This window comes from Ursus maritimus, unplaced genomic scaffold (genome assembly GCF_017311325.1).
Source record: "Ursus maritimus isolate PB19 unplaced genomic scaffold, ASM1731132v1 scaffold_34, whole genome shotgun sequence".
Lineage (NCBI taxonomy): Eukaryota > Metazoa > Chordata > Mammalia > Carnivora > Ursidae > Ursus > Ursus maritimus.
In genome coordinates this window covers 24,509,589-24,533,263 of record NW_024426008.1, presented here as the reverse complement: position 1 = coordinate 24,533,263, position 23,675 = coordinate 24,509,589, and the positions used below count along the sequence as shown (strand labels likewise).

General features: G+C 40.5%; 1 protein-coding gene across 1 annotated transcript in view; it reads left to right on the top strand.

Annotated features, from left to right (window-relative positions):
• Positions 1-23,675, top strand: part of LOC103663318 (contactin-associated protein-like 3) — a 133,806-nt gene that overhangs the window by 94,589 nt on the left and 15,542 nt on the right. Inside the window, exons 12-19 of the mRNA XM_040620317.1 lie at positions 365-521; positions 6,290-6,417; positions 13,331-13,501; positions 14,405-14,623; positions 16,822-17,061; positions 17,605-17,835; positions 19,043-19,176; positions 19,981-20,068. Of these exons, the coding sequence (XP_040476251.1) occupies positions 365-521; positions 6,290-6,417; positions 13,331-13,501; positions 14,405-14,623; positions 16,822-17,061; positions 17,605-17,835; positions 19,043-19,176; positions 19,981-20,068 (1,368 nt within the window). The remainder of the gene's footprint in view (positions 1-364; positions 522-6,289; positions 6,418-13,330; positions 13,502-14,404; positions 14,624-16,821; positions 17,062-17,604; positions 17,836-19,042; positions 19,177-19,980; positions 20,069-23,675) is intronic.

Sequence of the window (23,675 nt, the reverse complement as noted above, 5' to 3'; positions counted from 1 at the left end):
AAATTACTCTGGTTTTCTTTCTTTCTTTTTTTTTTAATGACAGTTCTTCTTTGAATGTTATGTCCAAATAAATGATGTGATTGGAGTCCTCAAGAGAAATATGTAAATATCATGCCTGAATGAGTGAGGGACCACTTGCTCATTTTCTAATAAAAGTAAAACATATGGTGAGAACGTAAGTCTTGATATGGAAATATTTTTTAAACAGTTGGAAGTCCTCTTAGAAATGATCCTGTTGCGGAGTTAACATCTGCTCACGTCTAAAATCGTCTCTGATTTAAATAGAGGGGAGTAAAGCACGATACTGGGGAGGCAGGCAGTGGGGGGCAAAGTAGGTGTCACCTTTCTCATACTTGTCTTTCAGATGGAACCCCAGTGAGCTGGTGGGTTGGAAGAACCAATGAAACACACACTTACTGGGGAGGTTCTCTGCCTGATGCTCAAAAATGTGCTTGTGGATTACAGGGGAACTGCCTTGATTCTCAGTATGACTGCAACTGTGATGCCGCCCGGAGTGAATGGTGATTTCCATATAATTTCCCTGCGCAAACTGTAATTTTATTGCTTAAACTATGTACCTTAGGCAGACATTGGACAAGACAGTTCTAGAAAGAGAACAGATTAAAGTATGCCCTAGCCAGGTCAAGGTATAAGCTTTGATGTGTAAGTAATCTGAAACCTAAAGTGTTAAGGTAGCTATTTTTGTTTGTGAATAACTAATCATATGTCCGTTTTTTTTTTTCCTAATAAGACAAAATAGGAATACCAGATTAATGTTTCCCGTTCACTGAAAGTACAGTATCAGACTTCTTAAAGTTAGGTTTAACCTGATTGATGAAATGACTGCCCCGTGGCTGACCCAGGCTTGCTTGCTCCCCTCCCTCACTCCCAACTGCATTTTTAAATGGCCACGTAGGGGAAATCAGATAAGGCCCACAATGCACGAAAGAGGATTATGGAACATAAACCTCTCCCTATTGTTGGAGGTCTCAGAAGGCTTCCAAACCCCGAGAGAAGGTGGAAGAGGACAGATCTTTCAGCTAGCACTCCAGGTAGCAACAGATTTGGAGTTCAGATTTACATGGTCCTAATTAAGTTAGCATGGCCACAGGTTGGCAGTACCAATGGCTCATCATAGAATTAGATGACATTCTTGCTGGAGGCCTGCCCTCCCCTAGGATTCCCACAGATAAAATGCCACCACACACGAGCTCACAGTCAGTGCTACACAGCCCCAGGGGACAGAAGCGGGAGGCCGAAGAAACCCCAGAGTAAACTGATGCCTAAAAATCCCAGATCACGGATACATTAAGAACATAAGATAAAGTAAATATGTGAGCTGTTGGAAAAACAAGGCTTGGGATTGAAACATGAGAAAGCAATCAGATACTATCAACAAAGGAGATTGAGATTTCCAAAAGAACCAAATGGATGTTTAGAAATGAAAATCTTATCATTGAAATTTAAGACTTGTTGGATCAGATATTAGACACAAGTGATCAGAACACGAGTGGAATGGAAAGTGTGTGTCGATAAGTGGCAGGGACTCACGCACGGAGAGTCACGCATGGGAGGAAGGAAAGCAGGGACATGGAGGGATGGTGTGGAGGAGGCTGAACAGGGGTCTGAGTCAACTTTCAAAACAGGAGGTTGGCGATAATTAAGGGCGATAATCAAATAGCTAAGAAATGGCCAGACTTGAGAAAATACTAGAATACCAAACAGGATAAATAAAAGTAAATCCATCTGTAGACACATCGTGCTGAAACCAAAGATTAAAGAGAATGTGGAAGGGTGCAGAGGTGACCGGAAGATTCCAAAGCAAGGACCGTGGGAGCCAGCGGAGACCCCTCCACGGCAGCAGCCCAGCCCGTGGGTGCGGGCACTCCCCTCGCTGTGCGGGAGTACGGTAACTGTCCGATTCCAAGTGTGTCCCCTGCCGAGATGCAGTGAACAGCCAGACAGACCGACAGACGGACTCAGAAGAAGTATCCCGACTCTGCAAGAGGACGTTTCAAGAATGGTTTTCAGAATGAAAATAGGTGATCTTGTAAGGAGAGTCTCAGATGCAAGAAGAAATATTCAGGAAAGAATTGTGTAAACTCCGAGGTTAAAAAAAATAAAAGAGGCAAATACTAGACACCAGTCACGTATCACGGCATATATGGAATTGAAACAGGAGGAGGCAATCCGATCCTATTAACAAAAGGACTGTGATGGACAAAGGAACTAAAGCCATGTTTAGAAATAAAACTGTGAGTGAACTTAAGATTTGTTTCGTAGATATTTGTTGGCATGAAATTGCTTACAGTGCATACATTCAAATTTTAAGTGTAACCGCCAAAGAATAGAAACAGTGCAATATTCGAATCAACAGAGGGAAGGAAGAAAAAATGGGATTTTAAAAACTTCATTAATTCAAAAGAAGGTAGGAAATAAAATTTTAAAAAGAAGAGGAAACAATGAGCAACAAAATAACGTAAGGACGTATGAGTAATCATGCACAATAAATGTGACAAAAATAGCCATTTAAATCCAGATAGATCATTTCGTATTAAAAATAAGTGTATCTTGTTTGTACACGTAGAAATGTTGAAAGCAAAATGCTAAAAACAACTTACCAAGCAAATATGCACAGAAGTAAGTAAAATTTTGAAGTCTTTTTTAAAACACATTTTATTTACAGAGAGAGAGAAAGTGCACATGTGCACATAAGAGGGGGGAGGGCAAAGGGAGAGGGCGAGGCAGACTCCCCTACTGAGCGGGGAGCCTGGTGACTTGGGGCTCCATCAGGGGACCCTGAGATCATGACCTGAGCCGAAGTTGGACGCTTAACCAGCTGAGCCACCCAGGCACCCCAAAATTTTAAAGTCTTAATATGGACAACGATTACTATCACTATATCATGATGCTTTTTAATTTCACCAAAAAACCCTAATAATCCCAACTTGTATGTTTCTAATCAAAATGACTTAAAATGTATATAGAAAATAATTGGCTGAACTGAAAGGAAGAATGAACAAATCAGCCATTATAAGAAGAGGTTTAAACATACATCTGTTAGCAATTGGTAAACCACGTGGACAAAAATTATTAAGAATACAGAATATTTTTAAATGAAATCAACAACTTGATTTGGTAGGCACCTAAAATTATAGAATATATAATTTTCTCAAGCACACATGGCACATTTTTGCAAACTGATTTTCCTAATATTTCATAAAGCAAAACCCCCCAAAAATTTTACAGTGGTTGTTATCATATGGACAATTTCTCTGATTACAGTGCATTTAGGTTAGAAATGAATAATAGAGGGACAAAAAATATAGGAGGCCTTTCAAAGCCACAAATGATTAGACACAAGGAAATGAAGATTACATTATTCATAGAAAATCTGGTTGTCTACCAGGAAAACCCAAGAGGATAGACAGAAATATTATTGAAATTAATGAGAATTTAGTAGGGCTACTTATTGAATTGTAGAATAACTGATTTGCTATCAAGAGCTTGTTACCCTAAGAAAACATTATAAAAGCCACTTGCAAAATCAACACAAAGACGGCAGTACCTTGGAATAAAAATAATAAAAATATGCAAAACTTGTATGGAAAAGACATCCTAAAACTTCATTATGAGATTATAAGAAGATGTATCTATCTATTTTCTTAGTTCCATTTAATTCCAAAGCCGAACATTTGTTTAGTGTTTGGGATGGTGACAAGCTGGTAAGATGTACATGGAAAAGCAAGTGTAAATAACAATTCTGAAGCAAGGAGAGGAGACTGGCTTACTGGACATGGAGCATCACGGGGTTGCAGTAACTGAACAGAGGGGGTTTGCCGAGGGGAACAGCAAATGGAACAGCAAAACCCGAGAGAGAGCCCGGAGCTTTCAAAATATGGAACCACAGATGGTGAGCATTAGGCAGTCCCCAGCCTCGCTTTCTCCCAAACAATTATGAAATGTGAAAGCTGACCCGATACTTGTTCCCTGTAGCTTTTCCCAGAGCTCCAAGTCGTGATAGCTCTGTTATGCCTCCAAAAAAGTCCGCGGCGAAACAACCAGCTGTAGGAAGAATCACTAGAGCCCTCGGAACTGGAAACAGAAAGGAAGCAGCTTTGGAAGTCCTCTCACTGAATGTTTGAAACCTATTGCAAGAAATCATCATGCCTAGCTAGGCAATGCTCCCAACTGTTGGGAAAAAAAATAGAGAAGCAAGAAAAAAAAACTGAGATATAACTAAATTCAGCGATTTCGAATGAGTTTGGGGACCGTGGCGATGAGTAACGTCCTACATGAAGCATGGGCATTTGGGAATGACCTGCGCTGGTAAAGAATTTTCAAATCTGAGTTGTTTAAAGTCTCCTCAGATTTGGGAAGTTACTTTGCAAACAACAGAATGAAAAAAGAACTTATTATAATATCTGCCTTAACACACACAGTTACCCATTATGATTTTCCTTAAGTTTTTTTTGCAGGGCTCTGTGTGTGTTTTGTCATTGCTAAAAACAATTAAAGTGTAGCTTTTCACTACATTACAAATGTAGCTTTTAAAGGGTTCTTTAAAATTCAGGGATACTCACTGAATAACTAATGCACTTATATTTTCCCTCTAAATGTTCTACCAAAATAGAAAAGACAGGAATTAAAATGCTTATTTGTAACGTTTACTGATACTTAACGCCAGGAATTGATTTGGTGCGTTAGTCCCACATTTATAACAAATATATTTTCAGACTGACTCCCCCCATAATCCATGGCACCTTCTAGCTTGTGACCACCTGTTCCCAACAAAGCCAGGTGTTATGTGTTTGGGATGACCTGCCTGTGTGCTTCCATGCACAGAAAATGCAGGGCCTTAACCAGATAAAGCCCTGGGGTTTTATTTCGTCCGATTTTTTTGAAACTATCTGATTCAAAAAAATTGCTTCTGAACTTTCAGGATATTCCATTCAAATTTTTCCTATCTTACCAATATGCACTGGTAGTCACTTTGCTACATTTTTTTAAGCAAAATAAAAAATGCTAATAATTTTGAACTTTCTACCTCAAAAGAATATTTTTGATGCCTCAACAGAATTGGAATGATTAACTATTAAGTGATGCAGATTTTTTTGAAACAAAGCTATTAGGCTGAACCATTCGAAATTGCTGATTGTTTTGACTTGCAAAAACGTCAGTTGGAGATGCTTCCATTTGTACATATCAGAGTGAGTGGGGGCTTTGTAATTGTTAGAAATGAAAACTTCCTAGGTTCTACACAGATACAGGGCATCTGAACGATACATTAGACAAACTATTATTCGTTCCTAAAGTACATATGTAATTGAAGTACGTGATAAAAATATGAACAGCTTACGAGGTGCAGAAAAATCTTCTTTCTTTGCCCAGAGAGGTGGTTAGTGGTACAACCAGCTTCCTACCCAGGACCTCTGGCTCCCATTCTGGTTTTTGTTGTATTGCAACCATAGACATTAATGCTGTCCTAAATATTCACTTACATGATTTTATTATATTACGATTATATTTTAGTTATTATTTATAATGTCCACCAGGTTTCTTGGGGACACTGATGGTGGTTTTTATGCCCACGTCCCCAACACACAGGGCCTGGCAAGGAGACGCTGTGCACTACATGTTGGTCGAATGAATGGATGGTGACAGTCATGGACAGAGCACTTCCCATGCATTACCCCATTTATTAATTTTAAGAGCACATGGTATCATACATTTAGTTTGCTTTTGAATCAATCTTTTCTTTCTTTCTTTCTTTTTTTTAATGGATGGCATCAGTAAGTAAGGAAATGCCTAGTAACCATGATAGGAATTTTGGAAAATTTAGTTTAAAAAAAAACAACTGGGAATTGAAAACCTAAATCTTCTCAGTCAGGTAGGGTTTTGTTTGTTTGTTTTGTTTTGTTTTAATGAAGCCAGGCAGGTCTTGCATGTGTAAGTTCTGCATTTAAATCTTACACGGTGGCTAGACTGGAAGGAGCAGTGAGCTGCTCCGTTGCAGTGCAAATGTAATCTCGTGCCCGCACTGATGGTTACGATTTCGGACCTGCCCACTTTTTCCTCTGTGGTCACATAAACAAACAAGGATCTCTGATCCTCAGATGACCTTATTAAATTCGTTACTATGTAAGAGTTCAGATGACCAGTTTGATTTCCCTACTGTTATGTATTTACAAATTTAGCTTAATACCTCTTGAGCTGCAGTAAGAGACTATTTTTTACCTCTCTGCATGTCATTCGGAATAACGTTAAGGTGGTCGTATTTGTTTTGTAGGACCAGCGACACAGTAGTCCTTTCCCATAAGGAGCACCTGCCAGTCACTCAGGTTGCGATGAGAGACACAGGCCGACCACATTCAGAAGCGGCTTATGCACTGGGGCCTCTGCTCTGCTGGGGGGACAGTAAGTAGTGGCAAGAGGGACTGTCTTGACCCCTGAAAATATATGTCAGTGTTTTAGGAGACATGTAGCTGCCTGAATTCATAAAAACACCGCCTATCCTAATAATCTGTATTTCATTAGGAATGTGTTAACTTATAAAAGAAGTGTATATTGACATTGTACTTGAGAAAAAAATGAGGAAAATCGTATTACCTTTGGAGTAAGTGTCCTCTGTGTCATATTTAAATCAGACTATTGCTGTGAATGCTCATGGAATGATCTGAAATATTGTATCACCTGGTCAGCAAACATCTAATATCTGCCTACTAAGTAGAAGTATTGGCCAAGTGCTGAGATGCCTGAAACTGGTAAGATAATGAGAAACGGGGTGACAGAAGCTATCAAGTGCACCTGTTCATTAATACCCTCTGACAGTTCTGCAAACTTCAGTGGTCCTGCCTCTCCTCACCCCTCCAACTGCATCTGGATTTCTTTTATATCCTTCCTTCTCCCAAACTAACTGAAATAAGATATATCCGTTCTACCTTTAACTTACCTCTTTCTAATCCCTTTTGAATATACTCTCTTCAGGCTTCTCCTCCGTCACTCCCTAAAAACTGCTTTTTCCAGCTCATCAGTGAGACCTCAGCATTGCTAGATCCGAATTTTACTCTCAGGTGTCATCTGAGTTGACCCGCCAGCCACTTAGGTCTCCTCTCCTGATTCACTCTTTGAGTCACGTCTTTATTTGGCTGCCAGCTAACCACAAAATTCTGGGTTTTCCTCCTTCTTCCTTCCCCATGCCAGTGGCATCCTGTTGGGGTGCCCCCAGGTTGCATCCTCAGCCCTCGTTCCCTCTGCTCTCCAGTGGGAAGCTGTTCCCAACAGGCTCGTGGCTTTAAATAGCACATCGATGTCAATGATTCTGCCATTTATGTACCGCGAGCGCAGTCTCCCTGAACTCCCACCTCTGGCATCCAGCTGGTTATTCTGTATCGGAAAAAAAAAAATGTTTCCACAACAACCTTCCCCAACTCAAGGCGTAGCCACTCCATTCTTCTTTTTGCTTAGACTGAAAATGTGACAGTCACTCATAACTTCTTTCTTCCCTTAACACACATCTGATCCACCCACAAATACAAATCGTATTGCTTCAGACTTCAAAATCAGATCCAGAATCCACGTCCGTGACCGCCAGCACCTGGATGGTTGCTGTGGCTTAACTGGCTGCCTGCTGCCGTCTCTGCCCACTTAGCTGAGACTCCACATAACGGCCAGAGGGATAAGTCAGGGCACGTCAGTCCTCTGGCTCAGACTCTCCAGTGGCACTCATATCAGAGGAGAGGCCAAAGTACAATGTCCACCAAAGCTGCAGTGGCCATGCTGCCCTCTGAGCCCGTGGAGCCCCAACCCTCCCCGGGCTCCCATAGGAGATGTTGCCATGTGAAGAAATCCTGGCATTTCTGAACCTCGCTGTTGAGAAAAAGTAAGTTTCCCATTCAGATACAAAAGTATTGAGAGGCGGATAGTCAAAATGTAAAGAACATCTGAATGTGTCTTGACTGATGATTGTATGAAGAATTGTTTTTCCCACTCATGACCTTAAACTGCAGACCACAGCTCGGTGTCAGGATAAGAGGATTTAGGCACGCCGACCTCATCTGTCCCACTGAGTCCCCCTATAAAACCTGGGCAGAATGCCTGAACCAGTTCTCTCAGGACTCTGGAAAGCAAACAGTAGCAAGGCAGCAAGGAAGAGAAGCCAGAATGCACCACTTACTGTTTCTTCCAGCATCTGTCTGCCAAACCGGATGCGGGCCCTGGGTCACAGAGTGGTTCCAGGAGAAGCCCTCTAGCCCTGGCTGGAGGAGGGAACAGAGAAATCCTAACTCTCAGGGAATGCAGGAATCCCATTTCCTTCTTTTTCTATCCAGGAAGAATCATGACAACAGCTGTAGAAACTGCCCGGGAACACACAAGAGCCAGGACTTCAGAAGGGGCCTTTTGCTCTGAATAGGGCAGCTGTGGCTCAGAAATGGTGGAAGAGTCCTCTTATTTTTGTTTTCTTTCTCCACTCACCCATCGCTTGGCAATGGACTTGGTACAGTTGCCTAGGAGAGCAGTATAGAGTAGTCTCAGAGCCTGTTTTCTGGGTCTGAGACTGAAAAGGGAGACCAGGGAACCAGAAAGTACCTAGAAGAGCAGAGGGAGGGAACCATTCAGGAAAGCATGCTATATGTTGTTTATGAAGTCCTGGGCTCACCTCAGAGCGACACATGCATGGATCTGGTCCAAATTGTAGACCCAAGAAGTTGAGAACTGAGTCGAGAGTCTACCACCAAGACCCAGGCTGGCCACTGGGTGGTGCACGAGTGAGGCAGAGCTGAGTCTTGCCACAAAGGCTTTGGAAACTGGACTGCCATTAGAGACAGCCCACAGAAGGCAGGTTGGAATGTATGGCCAGATCCTAACCAGGCCAACTGCCTGCAAAAAAACCTAAATAAATTTTTAAAAAATTTTTGCATATAGATATATATATAATCAACATGTTCCAAACTTTTAAACAAAGCCCAGAATTTATTAGTATGATATTTAAAATATCTAGGAAATGATCCACAATTACGTAGCACAAAGAACCAGAAAAAATCTAAGCTGGCGTAGGAAAATATAATCAACAGATACTAATGCAAATATGACACAGAGGTTAGAATTAACTGATAAAGAGTTTAAAACAGCTATTACGTGAGAACGCTAACAAGTAATCATAAACACTTTTGTAGGAAATAGAAAAAGAACATTTCACTAAAGAAATAGGATATATAAAGAGCTAAATGAAAACTTTAGAACTAAAAAATACGGAACTGAAATAAAAGATGCCCTGGGTGGGCCAAATAGTGGGTCTGAGATGAGACAGTCAATGGCCTTAATGATAGGAATGACTCATCTGATCAAAAGAAAGAAAAAATCTAAAAATGAACAGGGCCTCAGGGAACTGTGAGTCAACAACAAAAGATCTAACATTCATATAATTGAACATCCAGAAGCAGACAGAATAGTGTGGTGTTGAAAAAAAATTGAAAAAAAATGGCTGAAAAATGTCCAAGTTTGGCAAAAAATAGACTTGAGAAGTTGAATGAACTTGAAACAGGATAAACTTAAAAAATTCACCTCTAGACACATCATTATCAAACTGCTGAAAACAAAGGCAATGAGGGATGTTTTGAGATCAGCCGGAGAGAAGAATGATGCATCATCTATAGGTGAACACCTACTCAAATGGCAGTGACTTTCTCATTAGAAACATGGAAGCCAGAAGGAAGGGGCAAAACATCTCTCAAGCGCTAAAAGTAAAGAATTATCAGTCTGGCATTCTATATTCAGCAAAAATCTTCAGGGATGAAGGTAAAATCAAGAAATTCTCAGATGAAGGAAAGATGAAAGCATTCCTCACCAGAAGATACTTTAAAAGACTTTCTAAAGGAAGATTCAGACAGAAGGGAAATGATACCAGAAGGAAATTTGGGACAACAGGGGTAGAAAATCAGCATTAGAAATGGTAAATATCAGGGTACATATAATAGACTGTTCTCCTGTTGAGTTATTTTAAACATAGGTGTGGGTCGAAAGCAAAAACTACAACATTATTTCATAGGGTCTTTAATTTGTACAGATGAAATACATTTCGCAACAACAAATAAAGGAGACTCGGTAAAATGATAGAATTGTTGGTGAGGTTTTGACATATGAGTCCAAGTGGTTAAAATGTAGATTCTGAGCAGACTCTGAAAAGGTAAGTACATATATTGTCATTCCTAAAATAACCAATCAAGCTACTGCTATAGACAAATAAAAGTAGAATACTAAAAAATGTTTCACCCGAAAGGAGGTAGAAAAAGGGAAACAGAAGAAAGAAAAAGTATAACAAACAGGAAAAAATAACAAAGCGATAGAACTAAATTCAACTTGTGAACATTTGTATTTAATCTGATTGGTCTAAACAAACCAATTAAAGGACAGATTATTATGACTAAACTATGTACTGTGTACAAGAAATTCACTTCAAATATAATGACAGCCTAAGTTTAAAAAGAGGAACAGGAAAAATATACTACACAAACACTAATTAAAAGAAAGCTGGAGTTTCTGTATTAAAGTTTTTGCTTGAAAGCATCGAAAATTAATAGATACAAAAAGCGATTAAGAAGACATGAGAATCTTAAATGTGTATGCTAATAACTGAGCTTCAAAATCCATAAAGCAACAACTGACAGGATGGAAAGGGGAAGTAGACAAATTCATAATTATAATTAGAGAATCCAATACTCCTCTCTCATTAACCTTTGGAACTAATAGAGGGAAAACAAGTAAAATGTACATAAAACCTGAATGTCACCACACACCAAAAGAATTTAATTGACATTTATGGAACACCCTACCACCAGTAAAATACACATTCTTTTCAGATGCACATGGATACACCACATTCTGTGCCACAAAACAAACTTGAGCACATATCAAAAAATCATACAAAATACATTCTCTGACATAAATGAATTAAACTAAAAACAAAGAACAAACAGAGTGAGAAAGTCTCCAAACACTTAGAAATTAAACACCAAACTGCTAAATAATAAATGAGTCAGAAGGTCTCAACAGACATTATAAAATATATTGATCTGAATGAAAAGGAAAATACAACATATCAAAAATGGTAGGAGGAGTTATGGCAGTGCTTAGAGGGATATTAATAGCATTAAAAGCTTGTATTATGAAAGAAAAAGATCTCTAATTCAAACTTTTACCATAAGAAATTAGAAAAAGAAGAAAATAATCAAAATAGCAGAAGGAAGGAAATAATAAAGATAAGAGAAATCAATTAAAAGCAGAGATCTATAAAACCAAACATATTTTTAAAAGATCATTAAAATAGATAAATCTCTAGCAAAACTGTCAAGAGTGAGAGAGAGAAGAGAAATATTACCAATATGAGTGAAAGCTGGAGTATCACTACAGACCCTACAGACATCAATAGTATGATAATGGCATACTATAAACAACTCTATAATTATTTTCCAACATAGATAAAACAGACCAATTCCTTGAAAACCAATAACTACTAAAACTCCCTCAAGATGAAATAACTAGAATAGACCTTAAAGTATCGATGGAATGAAATCCAGTATGAGATGCCTTCACTGGTGAGTTCCACCAAAGAAGATATAACACTAGATTTACACAATCTCTTCTAGAAAATAGAAGAGGAAATTCTTTCCAACATTTTCTGAGGGGCAACATTGCCCCGATCCCCAAACTAGATAAAGAAAATGCAAAAAAAATTTTAAAAAGAGGTTACTATGCAAAAATTTTCAACAACCTTAGCAAAAAATCCAGGAATATATAAAAGAATACTATCGCCAACTGGGGTTTACCCCAGGATACAAGGCTGATTCAGTGCCGCTGATCCTGGAACAACATGGGTTTGAACTGTGCAGGTCCACTTCTATGCAGATTTTTTCCATAAATATAATACAATCCTATAAATGTATTTTCTCTTCCTTGTGATTTTCTTAATAATATTTTGTTTTCTCCAGCACACTTTATTATAAGAATACGGCATATAATACATATAACATACAAAGTGTGTGTTAATCAAGTCTTGATGTTATTGGTAAGGAGTCCAGTCAACAGGAGGCTACTAGTAGTTAAGTTTTTGGAGGGTCAGAAGTTACACGTGGATTTTCAATTGTGCGAAGTCAGTGCCCCTAACCCTCTTGTCGTTCAGGGGTCGACCGTGTTTGGAAATCAGTCAGTGTCATCTACATATTAACAGTTCAAAGAAGAAAAATCACACAAGGTGCTTTTTCTGCATCAGTTGATATGAACACTACAGTTTGAATTACTATGATTGTATTATGAATTAACATGATAATAAATTTATATGAGATAGCATTCACAATAAAATTCTTAGCAAACTGTGAATAAAAGGAAACTTCTTCATCCTAATAAAAGGTGTCCATGTACGGAACAGCTAGCATCATAATCATTGGTGAAAAACTATATTTTTTTGCCCTAAGACTGGGAACAAGATAAAGATTTTCAATCTCACCATTTCTCTTCTACAACTTTAATTGTACTGGAAGTCCTAGGCAGTGCAGTAATGCAAGGAAGGAATTAAGTGCATCCAGGTTGGAAAGCAAGAAAGAACAGCATCCACAAGTACACGTGTGATCGGCACAAATGTTTATAGCAACTGTTTGTGCATGACCAAATCTGGAACCACACTGACATTTTCACATGTGGACAAAGAAATGGTGGCGCATTGGTGGACAAAGAAATGATTTCACATGATGAAATACTACAGAGCCGGAATAACTTGTGACAACCTGAATGAATCTCAAAGGCGTTACACTGAGGGAAAGAAGCCAATCTCAAAAGGTTACCTGCTGCATGACTCCATATATATGACACTTGGAGAAGGCTCAACTATAGATCACTGTCGGCAGCGCTTGCGGGGGAGGGTGTGATTATAAGGGAAAAGCAAGAGGGAGTTTGAGGGGTGATGGAACTGTCCTTTATCCTGAACTGTATCCATATACAAATCTACGCACGTATTAAAATTCACCTAAGGGTACATCCCCCAAAGTCATTTCACTCAGTGGTAATTTCTAAATAATATCGCTTTCTAAAAAACACAGGGCATTTCCAGTGATTATCTCTCCACTCAGTTGCAACCTTATTCATCTTGATCCTTGAAAGACTCAGTATTTTCACATTCGCATCGTGGCTGTGTGTTCGAAAGAACCCCCAAATGAAGGCTTGCCTAGATAATGAATGCATTTAATGGTAAAAAAAAAAAAAATGCTAGAAAAACAAAATGTGGTGGTTGTTCTGTTTCACTGCTGTTGTCACTGTCTTTTTTTCTTTTTGGAAACAGGTTCATTTTGGAATTCCGCCTCTTTCAATACCGAGACTTCATACCTTCACTTCCCTACGTTCCGTGGAGAGCTCAGTGCTGACGTGTCTTTCTTTTTTAAGACAACGGCTCCTTCTGGGGTGTTTGTAGAGAATCTGGGGATCACAGACTTCATCAGGCTAGAGCTGCACGGTGAGTCGGCCCCTGGGCAAAGCCACCAGGCGCTCAGTACTTAGCAATAACCCCTTTGGGAACCTAATTCCCAATGTATTGCCGTGCTTTCTTTGTCACTTGTATTTCTTTAGTACATACTAAAGTTCTACGATCTTTTTTTAAAGATTTATTTATTTGAGAGAGAAAGAGCAGGGTTGGGGGGAAGAGGGAGAGAGTCTTAAGCAGACTCCTCACCGAGTGTGGAACCCGGTGCAGGGCTTGATCTCATGACCCTGAGATCACAACCTGAGCCCACACCAAGACCCGGACGCTCTACCAACTGTGCCACCAGGAGCACCTAAAGCTCTATTATTTTAAATCCTTATTTTTAATAGAGAGTGAAACAGTGATTCACAGAACACACAGCAGTCTGTCCAATTTTGTGCCGCCCTAACTGTGTGCAATCAGGATATTTTAAACCAAACAGGTCCGTTAACTACTCACTAAATTGCAGAATCATTTCATGTAATTGACTCACCACATTGTTTATGCACGTATGCAAGGCTCAATTCCTTCCTTCATAATTTCATGTAGGGCTTTTTAAATAAAATATATGAGGATTTAAACCACCTTTAACTAAACTCACTGATGTAAACGAAGGCAGATCGCAGGTTAGTTTCCTTTGCGTAGGGAAGTATCTCTACTTTAGGGTTTGGCAAGATGGAGAGGATGCTCTGAGAGGAATACAGAAAATGGCTTTGGTTTTCTTCCTCCAGGATACAGATTTATTTTGCCCTCCTGGCCAGCAAGGAGTGACATTTGTCTGCCTCAATGTCACCGTCCTCTTTCATAAGGAGCGTGTCATGCAGCTTCCTCCTGTCTCTCAAGACTGGATTTCCTCCCCTGTGAATGAACCGAGCTACTCTCCATCTGTCTTTGCAGCTCCTGCAGAAGTGACCTTTTCCTTTGATGTGGGGAACGGGCGTTGTGAGGTCACCGTGCGGTCTCCCACTCCCTTTAACGACAACCGGTGGCACCACGTGAGGGCAGAGAGGAACGTGAAGGAGGCATCCCTTCAAGTGGATCAGCTCCCCAGCAAGACGCAACCAGCGCCGGCTGACGGCCACGCCCGCCTCCAGCTCAACAGCCAGCTCTTCGTGGGTGAGTGCGGTCGCGTTCTAGCCGAGCTGTGCCGCGGGAGGCAGACCCGGAGAAGACGCTAACCCTACAGCAGCGATGGCGGCAGGTGCACGCTGCTTCTGCCCACGCCACGCGCCGAGAGCTCGTGCAAGAGTCAGCCTCTCCTTCCATAGACTGTTGTTAATGCGGTTTCCGTAGAAGGTTGTTAGTGATTATTGTTTCCATAGATTTCCCAGTTCACAGATGAGGTAATGGAGGTTCAGAGAGATCAAGTGACTTAGTCTAGAAACTCAAATAGAAGAGAAAGCCAGGGGCGCCTGGGTGGCACAGCGGTTAAGCGTCTGCCTTCAGCTCAGGGCGTGATCCCAGCGTTCTGGGATCGAGCCCCACATCAGGCTCCTCCGCTATGAGCCTGCTTCTCCCTCTCCCACTCCCCCTGCTTGTGTTCCCTCTCTCGCTGGCTGTCTCTGTCAAATAAATAAATAAAATCTTTAAAAAAAAAAAAAAAAAAAAAGAAGAGAAAGCCAGTCCCTGGTGGACAGATTCCCAGGCTTGCACCCGATAGCATTGATGACTTGTGTTTGTTTTAGTTACTTCTCATCAATACTATTTCTGAAACAATTAGCAATTTTCATCCAATACTCCCGCTTCACTTCTCAGTGAAGTTGGAGAACCTGCCATGTGACTGTGGCAGAATTCTCCAGTGTCCCCTCAAGCACAGACCGTGGGAGACTCACGTGGCTGTGCCCGCAGGACCAGCGCCAGCCACGTCGGCTGCTCAGTCCTTGCAAATGTCAGGTTCAAAACCGGCCTGGCTCCATTCTCGCTGCCAGTTCTTCTGGGTAGTGGAAGTCTTCCTTTTCATTTCCTTCCTTATTTCTTTAATATTTTTTCTCTTTTCTCAAAGGGAGAGATAAGTTTTGCTACGTTACTTTTCAGACAACTCTATTCTAATTTGGCAACCAAGCCGATCAATGAGGTAGCTCTTTCTTGGTCATTTCTCAGGTATATTCAAGTAAGTAAAGATGCAGTCCAATTAAAAACCAATTATAAATCAAGGTTAGCATGCTTTCCTAGAGGACACCTACAGCATCTGGGGGCTAGTGCTATGCAGGGAGATGTGTGTGTGTGTGTGTGTGTGTGTGTGAGAGAGAGTGTGTGTCCAACCCGTGGCACATAAAACTCCACTTCAAGGCTTCACGTCAAGTCATGAAACTGAATCAAATTAAACAGTTTTATTTTCTGATTTGTAATCCTGAGGATCAATTAATAGAATTTCTAGGAACAAAGTTTGCATGAACCGCCTACCTAAAATTGACTCCCCACTGAAATAATGTTTCTAGAGCTTGGGAAGCTAGCAGAAAATTCTGATCTGGGGTATGTACCCCAGGCCCACTGAGTCTGAATCCCTGGGAGTGAACCCCAACTCTGTTTTTAGCAAGCACTCCAGCTGACCGCTGGACTCCCAGATTTGAGATCAGGCTCGCTTGAGACATGACAGAAATCCAGAGAGCTACACAGTGTTCGGTTATCACCCTCCCTGACCTCGGAGCCGGCAGACCGGAGTGAGGCAGGCCTGAGGGCCTAGGTTTTAATATCACCCCTCTCCCTTCTCTTTCTCTGCCGGCTCCTCAATTCCTTTTCACAACGTTGTTAATGGGAGCGCTTCTAGGAAGGGTTGATATTACATATACGATTTGTTATATATATAACAAATGTATAACAAATATGTAGCAAAATATATGTAACAAATGCATATACAAATTATAATGTATATTATATATAAATATATACACTACATATAAATTTGTATATTGCAAATTTGTAATATATATTGCAAAACTTTTCAACTGTCTAACTTTATTGTGCATACCACAGTTTATACACTTAAACTTTAAAAAGGATAGATGGATCTTTTTTTAATGAAGGAACTGATGTAAAAATGTATAAGACTTTCTAAATATAACTTGAAGAAGTAACTTTAGAATAAGTATTTACCAAGGTCAACTTCAAAAATATCTTTGTCAATGGTTTATTCAGTATCGTTTGATGATTCTTAATATGTGACCACAGCCTGTGTTTTCAAACTTGTATGTGTTCATAAAACTTTCGACGGGACGCTTTTTTGACATTATTGGTATGGCCTCAGTAGGACGTGGAGTCGAAATGCCGCCAAAACATCCGGGAGCACGTTTGCAATTGCAGCGTTTCCCTTGCAGGCGGGACAGCCACCAGGCAGAGAGGCTTCCTGGGCTGCATTCGGTCGCTGCGGTTGAACGGGCTGGCCCTGGACCTAGAAGAAAGGGCCACTATGACGCCAGGCGTGGAGCCAGGCTGCCCAGGACACTGCAGCAGCTACGGACACTTGTGTCGCAACGGAGGGAGATGTAGAGAGAGACCCAGGGGCATCGCTTGCGACTGTGCCTTCTCTGCGTACGAAGGGCCTTTCTGCGAGAGCGGTGAGTGTGGCCCGCGAGCCAGACGGGGAGAGGGAGGCACCTCATTTGGCTCTTTGCCTTCCGTTTCTGACATTTGACCCTGCAAAGAAAGGATAAGGCGGTTCTCTGTGATTGGCTAACGTAGAGTTGTTCCGCTCCCCAATTTGTCCCTTTGTGATTCTATTCTTGAGCCGCTCTTGATGACTTCTGTCGGAACCAGTATCATCGATGAAACACTGAAAAGAACAATAACTCTATGTATATGTTTACACTCGGCATTTAATGCTATGTAAATCTGAGATGAAGCATTTCACGGGCAATAATAAAGTATCGTTGCCCAGTTCTACATCATGGGACTATGCGTGGGGATAAGTTATCTTTTTATCCATACTTTATTATTTGTTTAATCTGCAGTCTTTTAAAATTTAAAAAAAACCAGCAAAGCATGACATTCTTGTTTTCTCTCTTGAGATATTTAAGGGTTAGAGATATTGTGTAAATACACGTAGAGAAGAGCCTTGCGTTGACGTAGCGCTAACATAACAAAAATGAGTGTCATTCCAGAGATTTCTGCCTATTTTGGAACTGGCTCGTCAGTTATCTACAACTTTCAAGAACATTCCAATTACACCTTCAGTAAGAACGCCAGCTCCTTTGCAGCTTTGTTTCATGAGGATCTGACGCTGGCCGGCGAAATGGCCACACTGAGCTTCCGGACCACGGGGACGCCCAGCTTACTCCTCTATGTGAGCTCCTTCTACGAGGAGTACCTGTCCGTTATCCTCGCCCCCAACGGTGAGTGCCGACGCTGTAAGAACAAGGGGACTGAATTAGAAAGTGAGGACCACAACGAGAGGGGCCCTCTAGGTGTTACAGGACAAACAGGAAACACAATTGCATGGCTTCCTTTTCTCATTCTATTAGGGGTGCTTTCTTTTTCATGATCACCTCAAGTGTTTATCACCAAAGTTAACATTTCCATGATTACATTTAAAATACATTTCTCCCATGGCAATTGATCACTTAGGTATTTGATGTGCAGCTAGCCTTCTTGCTATTCTGGGAAGTCTTTCCTTCTATGCATGAATAAATTAGGGTTGCAATTCACTTTGAAACAAGATATCTTATTTTGTACATGGAAAATATTTCCTCCTCCTTCTAAGCGAAGTGAAGAAGTATATTGGACTATCTAAAATCCAATATTCCTACGCATCAGATGAATAGGATTGTTCTTTACTCATCATGTCATATCTACATACAAAGAAAAGTGGGATGAGAGCTACCCAACCCATGGCCACCAAGTCTTTCCAAGACTGTTCCAGATGGAGAATTAGACCAAGCTATAACCTTCTTTACAGAGAGGAAGGGCAGAGACTTACCTGCTGGAGGATCTATTGCAGGCAATAAGGGAGTCATGGGATAGTGGGCATATCTGTGAAGGACATCAGGAGATTTCGAAATTGTAGCAAAGCATTGGTCTTTCCTCTGTTTCTTGATTATGGAAGAAACATTAGGGAAAAAATTCTGGTTGTGCAAAAAAAAATTCATTATGCAAATGTCAGCAATACATTAAAATGCATTAAAATAAGTCACATTAAAAGAAGTGATGCTTATAGAAACTGAATGTTAATGCAATATTGCTTGAGGTTTTACCATTTAATACTATGAATACCACATGAATAATTAACTTCGAGCCTAGCTCTGAGTTCTCATATGCTTAACTTAGACTTTTTCCTTTAGCTAAGGAAAATGGAAGAACTTGGAAAAAGACCATTTGGTCTTGACTTTTAAAATAGCATAATTGGATTTTGAATTCGGCCCCGGACCAGCACACAAATGATCACTCTTCCAGGAATAGGGACTGTTGGTGTCCTTAAGCAAGTGCTCAATAAATTCAAATTATGTGAAATAAATAAAAACAAAATGTGCTTTAGAACCTGCATTGACATTTTTTCTATAAAATTCCATCTTAGTTAAAAATGTCATTTTCTGTCTCCTTTAGGAAGTTTGCAGATCAGGTATAAGCTGGACAGGCACCAGGAACCTGATGTTTTTAACTTTGGTTTTAAAAACCTTGCCGATGGGCAGCTTCACCAGGTGAAGATTCACAGAGACGCGGCTCTGGTCTCTGTAGAGGTAAGGGGTAGATTCACAACAGTAACCAAACTTGTGGCACTCAGTGCATGACCTCCAGCAAGACTTCGATGATAAATCCTAGTAAAAGAGAAACACATTCAGCACAGTCTTCCCATGAAGGCCTGGGGACAGAAAACATAGTCAAGGTGTTTTATTTAGCAATGTTGTTTATTTGTTTAGCAAGAGGCTGACAAGGTTCTTATTAATATCTGACCACTTAAAATGCCAAGCTGTCCTCATCAGTAGGGGAATGTTGTCTAGCTTCTCCCAGCGATTACTGGAGATATTCCGATGGGAACCTATTCCCATCTGACTACAAAAAAGCAAAGGCTGCAGAAATGTAAACACAAGGAGAAAAGCAAGATTTTGCTTAAAGTGGGAATACATTTTTTAAAAGCATCAGCGTTTAAATTATTCATTGTCACTGGGTTTTGAAGAATAATCTTTGTATATTGAATCTGGGCGAATAATACCTTTTAGTGCTTGTGTTACTAATTTCTGTTTGAAATAAGTAAAAGCTTAAAGGTTTGAAATAGCTTATTGCATCTCTTTGTGGATTGTACCAATTATAGATCCTTAAACCATGAAGACAAGTAGTAGTGGGAAAAGAATAGGCCATGGGGTGGTGTGAAATCTGAGGAATTATAAAAATTATTATGAAACGGTTTTCTCCTTTAACCTCTGGGATATGTCGGAGGTATGGCTCATTTTTAGCGTTTTTCTTGGTCTCCCTCTGATTCCCATTCTCTTATCATCAAAATTGCCTGCCATTTTGATGTTTGCTTCTCGTGGAATATTTAATAGGTTAACCAGAATGCAAGGAGACAAGTCATCCTGTCGTCAGGGACAGAATTCAATGCTGTCAAATCCCTTATGTTGGGGACAATTTTAGGTAAGTGGCAGAAANAGTGTCGCCCCCCCCTCCCCAAACCCCATGACATGGATCAGGAGTGTTAGGTTGCAAACACAGGAAGTGTTCTTCATGCTGAAAGAAGCTTCTTGTCATATTCATGGTTTCCTAGTGAGTGACAGTCAAGGTAGAAGCCGCTCTTTTTTTGTCTGAGTCCGCCTGAAATCAGGAGCAAGGGCTGTCTGGTAGGTGAGCCAGGGTGCTCCCTGAGCACTGCCTCCACACTTGTCCTCTCACTTGGCAATCAAGCAGAGTGAAACTTGGTATTTTTCTCACAATTGAGGAAAGGCGAAATCAAAGCAGGTATCACGTTCACAAATTATATATTAATCAGGGGTCAAATGCAGAAATCATTCAATGATAAATATAGATGTACAAGTACAAGAAGAGAAAAGACTTAATTTTCTTTTAGCAAGTGAATATGTGTTGGGCAGTAGGCTGGGCCCTGCTTTGAGATGTGTTCAATGCTCCCAGCTACTCTTGGAAAGTCAGGGCCTGAAGAGCCCGCACACACTCTTTATGGGCTGTGAGTTATTCTCCATGAGCGTAGCAGAGTAAAATCATACTTAGGCATCAAATTATTTATGCCTTTATTTTTTCCCCTTGTCTCCAAGAATTAAATTGAAATAAAAATGAATTTTGAAAGGTAACTTTTCTTTTTGATCATTTATATGTAAATTGTACATGCTGTGGACATTTAAAGTTATTTGGGAGAAATCCTCTTGTGTGCTATTGCGTATTATTCCTGCTCTGGGACGTAACACCCACCTGGCTCTGTTTAGTCCTAGATAATTCATGGGATCTTTATTACCTTTGCAGCCATTTATACATCGATTCTTTGATCATTTCTTCCACCTCCCCCCCCCCCCCCCCCCCCACATATATAACATCCTACAAACTTTGGAGAGTTAGAGACTGCCCATGAGCGGACATTCAAAATATGGTGAGCAGCACAGTAACTATTAAAATGACCACATTGTTCTAAAAGACGATGGGCGATAAAATTATAAGTGCTTATTTTTCAGAGGAAATGTGACAAACCCTAGCGTGCCCTTGTAAATGGTAAAAACAGATGCGCATCGTTTAGATGGTACAGGGTAACCAGAAGCGCCATGTCGGTCATGCGCACTTACAGGCGCAGGTTAAGCCAGTGAAGGAGGGTGCTGGAGTTCTTTGTTGTGAACATATAGTTTTAGCATCATATAATTAATAGCAACTTCAGGCTGAAGTGGTGATCCAGCTTTCTAATCGCGCCTTAAAGTGGATAAAGAATCGGCCTCCGTGATGTGTTGGCAGAAAGGCTTTGGTGTGGCTCACTGTTCCAGTCCCCTCCGCACGTGCACAATAGTCATCCAGCAGTTAGCGCAGAAATGCAAATGAGAACAGTTGTTTCCCTTGAGCACTGGGACCTCTCCCTTTCTAGCTATTGCAGCCCATTGGAGAGGAAGGGGACTATCTCAGGCTCTGATGTGTGACTTTGGATGTGTTCTCTAGGCGTTTCTGGACATTCATGTTTTTGTGATATTAGATTTTTTGTTCTATTTTTTAAGGTTTTTATTTAAATTCTAGTTGGATAACATACAGTGCAATATTAATTTCAGGTGTAGAATTTAGTGATTCATCACTTACATACAACACCCAGTAGATTTTTTTATTCTATTTAAAACAGTGGCATAGTATAGAAAACTCCAGGAACTGGGAAAACAGTAGAAAGCAATAAGCTTCCCCTCTGATTTTCACCCGTGAGAATAACGGTATACATTTAAGCTAGAAGAGGTTATGAAGTTCCTAACACTTCAAAGCCCACCTCGAGTTTCACAGCACAGAGGGATGGAACCCCATCCGTGGCTGTCATCTGAATAGTATAATTGTTTTTAACATCCAAGAGGAAAAGAATTTGCTCTGTTTTTATCTGATCCTGAGCTCCCCTCTCTGACCCACAGATAGTAACTATCCTCGGTTTGAACAGAGTGAGGAATTGATCATCGTAGGGGTGTGCAAGCCTCAGAGCTCGACTTCCACACGGGTGCAGTCTCTGAGTGGAGGGGTGGCCCTGTCTGCCCCCAGCAGGGTCATCCCTCCTTCATTGCCGGAGCAGGTGTCTGTGTGCACTCATTTCCCGGCCACGAGGACAGGTGGGGTCAAGGAACAAAAGGAACACAGCACGCACAACTTCCTGCCCTCAGTGACTCCAGCCTCTGACAGGAGCGATGAGGCACGTTCAGAAGCGTCTGTGACACAAGGTAGAAAAGTTGCCATCAGGACGTGTGAAATTGACGAATATTTTTAAAGACAATTTAGCTTGGAATTTATTATCTGTAAAAAGATATGCCATAGATTATGGAAATTGATTTAATAACTAAAGTGCCTTATATAAAGGGAATCATTTTAATAAAAAAGGAGAATAATATATTTTTTTTAGTATTTTTTTTTTTAAAGATTTTATTTATTTATTCGACAGAGATAGAGACAGCCAGCGAGAGAGGGAACACAAGCAGGGGGAGTGGGAGAGGAAGAAGCAGGCTCATAGCGGAGGAGCCTGATGTGGGGCTTGATCCCACAACGCCGGGACCACGACCTGAGCCAAAGGCAGACGCTTAACCGCTGTGCCACCCAGGCGCCCCCTTTTTTTTTTTTAAGTATTTTTTTTTTAAAGATTTTATTTATTTATTCGACAGAGATAGAGACAGCCAGCGAGAGAGGGAACACAAGCAGGGGGAGTGGGAGAGGAAGAGAGAATAATATATTTTATCATATAAATTTTTATTTTCCTACAAGTTAATATATAGAGGGCAATAGCACGGAATCGAAGATGTTAATGTTTCGACTCAAGAATGGTATAGGCAAAAGCATCTCTCTCAGGCTATAAAAATTAAAGTTGAAATTCAGCGATGAAGTTTATTGCCTGAAGCAATTGAGTCTAATAAAATTATAAATATTCATTTCATCTGTACCTAGAGGTACGCATCTTGATCAAAGGCTAATAAAACTTTCCGTGTTTCGGATAACTTTATTTCAGGATAGCTTCTAGTTACCAGTTAGTAACTATGAGAAGACTACTATTTTGTGTTCAGATTTGGAAAATGGAAGCAGAGCTTCCTTTCAGAAACTTACAGTAAAATAGACCAACAGATTGACAAAGAGCCATTAATTTTCCAAAGGCAGTTGTCCCAAACTATGGAAAGCCATGCAGTACTTATTCTTGGTTAGCTGCATTGACTCAATGAGCTATCCATTCGTTAAAAACCTTTGGTGGTCCCCGATGTGCACTTGTACTTCCCTGGGACATTTGAACACCTAGCAATAGGATACACTCTACTGCCCTCAAAGCACTCGCAATATCATAAGGAATATAAACAATAAAATAGTGTTTACGGCTAATCTGATTTATCATTATTATTACTTACCTTCGTGTGCTTTGGAAAAAATGGTTCAGGATCATCTTCTAAATTATCAAGTTGTTTTTGTTCTTCCCATTCTTCAGTGGTCTTATTAATGATGACGACTCAGATTAAGTGTTCCCAGTTACTGTAAAATAATTGTAGTAAAATCCTAGTTTAAATGCAGATCGTTAGGTTTCTCATTTTCT